The 1,606-nt window shown below is 36.1% G+C and overlaps 1 protein-coding gene across 2 annotated transcripts; it reads left to right on the top strand.

Annotated features, from left to right (window-relative positions):
- Positions 1-361: 361 nt before the first annotated feature.
- Positions 362-1,309, top strand: LOC119561988 (craniofacial development protein 1). 2 transcript variants are annotated; one of them, XM_037875381.1, is made up of 3 exons: positions 362-741; positions 799-995; positions 1,049-1,309. In XM_037875381.1, the coding sequence occupies exons 1-3, from the start codon at positions 448-450 to the stop codon at positions 1,137-1,139; spliced, it is 582 nt and encodes a 193-aa protein (XP_037731309.1). In that variant the 5' UTR covers positions 362-447; the 3' UTR covers positions 1,140-1,309. The 2 variants fall into 2 exon arrangements, with proteins under 2 accessions (XP_037731309.1, XP_037731308.1); XM_037875380.1 differs by having other exon boundaries at positions 363-995.
- The last annotated feature ends 297 nt before the right edge of the window (positions 1,310-1,606 follow it).

The raw sequence follows: 1,606 nt of genomic DNA, 5'->3' as shown, positions 1-1,606 counted from the left end.
CTTATGACTAAATTCTTTTCTGAAGTAGTAAAGAAACAAATATTCTGAGAAAATGTACAGTGGCTAAAAGAGAGATCACTCCCATATCAGAAACTTTAAAAAACTTGAGCAATCCGTGACCAAACCAAGGACTGCGAAAAGAATAATATAAAGATATTTGGTCAGCAGGGGGTGTTGGATGTACTCTGTGGGAACTGGAGTATACCATTTGTCAAAAATCCCAACTGTTTCCCAAGGATGTGCTTTGTGGGAAGAGGCTATTAGCTAATATTATTTGACAGTGAAACTACGGCATTAAATGTTGTTTAAAGATGAGAAATGTATGTTATACAAATGTATGTTGTAATGTGATAGATTTCTGTAAATTTCTTAAAGTAACTAGCTGGTGCCAGTAAGTTGGATTACGCATCCGACTGCAAAAGCGACAAGGATTATTGTGTGGATCGTATGAGTTCAGGCGCGGTGGACAGTTATGAATTAAGTGACAAACCGGAAACAAAAATGTATACTCAATCATTCAAGCATTCCGCGCGTACTTTGCGTAAGCCACGGCAATTTGCATGTTCTAAATATGGCAACAACATAACAGACGGGGACAAGCTGCAGTCGGATGAAGAAGCTGATAAATCGCACTCGGATGCTCTTTGGGCAGATTTCCTTAGCGATGTTAGTGTGGGAAGTAAAACCACACAAAAAACAGATGATGCTGGAAAAGGGGTCAATATCATTAGCAAACCTGAGGTAAAACTAGAGGAAGCGGAACACACATTAAACAACCTCGTTATCAAGAAAAAGCAGACTGAACATATTTTAGGTTCGAGGCCCGTGACATTCAAACGACCGTTATGCAATGAAAAAATCGGCTCTCTTATCAATAAATCAGAAAAGAAAAAAAAATTATCATTGCTAGAAAAGTCCCAGATGGATTGGAAAAATTTCAAAAAATATGAAGGCATAGACGAGCAACTGCGAACTTATAACAAAGGCAAGGACGGGTAAGTTGAAAAACAGATGCATTAAACATTTAATCAATGTTGTCATATTAAAGATATTTGGACCGTCAAGAGTTTTTGGAGAGAACCGATCTCAGGCAGTTCGAAATAGAGAGAAACTTACGGCAATCTCGCAGGCCAAATTGATGCACAACTCATCACATTTATGTAGAGGACCTTCTTGGACTACTCATTCCTTTTATGGTATAACTAATGTTAATAATAATTAGTTGATGTATTGTCAGTGCATAAGTATCGTATCAGCTATTCTATTTGTATTGTTTTTTAATAATACTAATAATACTACTACTACTCCATATAGAGAATTTTCACTCATGAGAGTTCATATACAAATTTTTCTAATTCAGGACTGATTTCACGTGCGCTTTTTACGTGTTTGTCGTATGGTCGGTCACCCCGTGACACGTCACACAGGAAATCACTAGTGTAAATCAGAATATGTACAATGAGGTGTCACTTATGAAAATAGAGAATATTTCCTTCACCGTGTCTCGTGTGTCCTGGGTGAAATCATGTACGACATTGAACAAAATATAATAAATAATTTTATTACCAAAATAATTGTTTTTTAATATTTATTATAAAATAAAACA

The sequence above is a fragment of the Drosophila subpulchrella genome, unplaced genomic scaffold (genome assembly GCF_014743375.2).
Source record: "Drosophila subpulchrella strain 33 F10 #4 breed RU33 unplaced genomic scaffold, RU_Dsub_v1.1 Primary Assembly Seq39, whole genome shotgun sequence".
NCBI lineage: Eukaryota > Metazoa > Arthropoda > Insecta > Diptera > Drosophilidae > Drosophila > Drosophila subpulchrella.
Note: the sequence above shows the minus strand (reverse complement) of the source record. Positions and strands in the feature narration are given on the sequence as shown.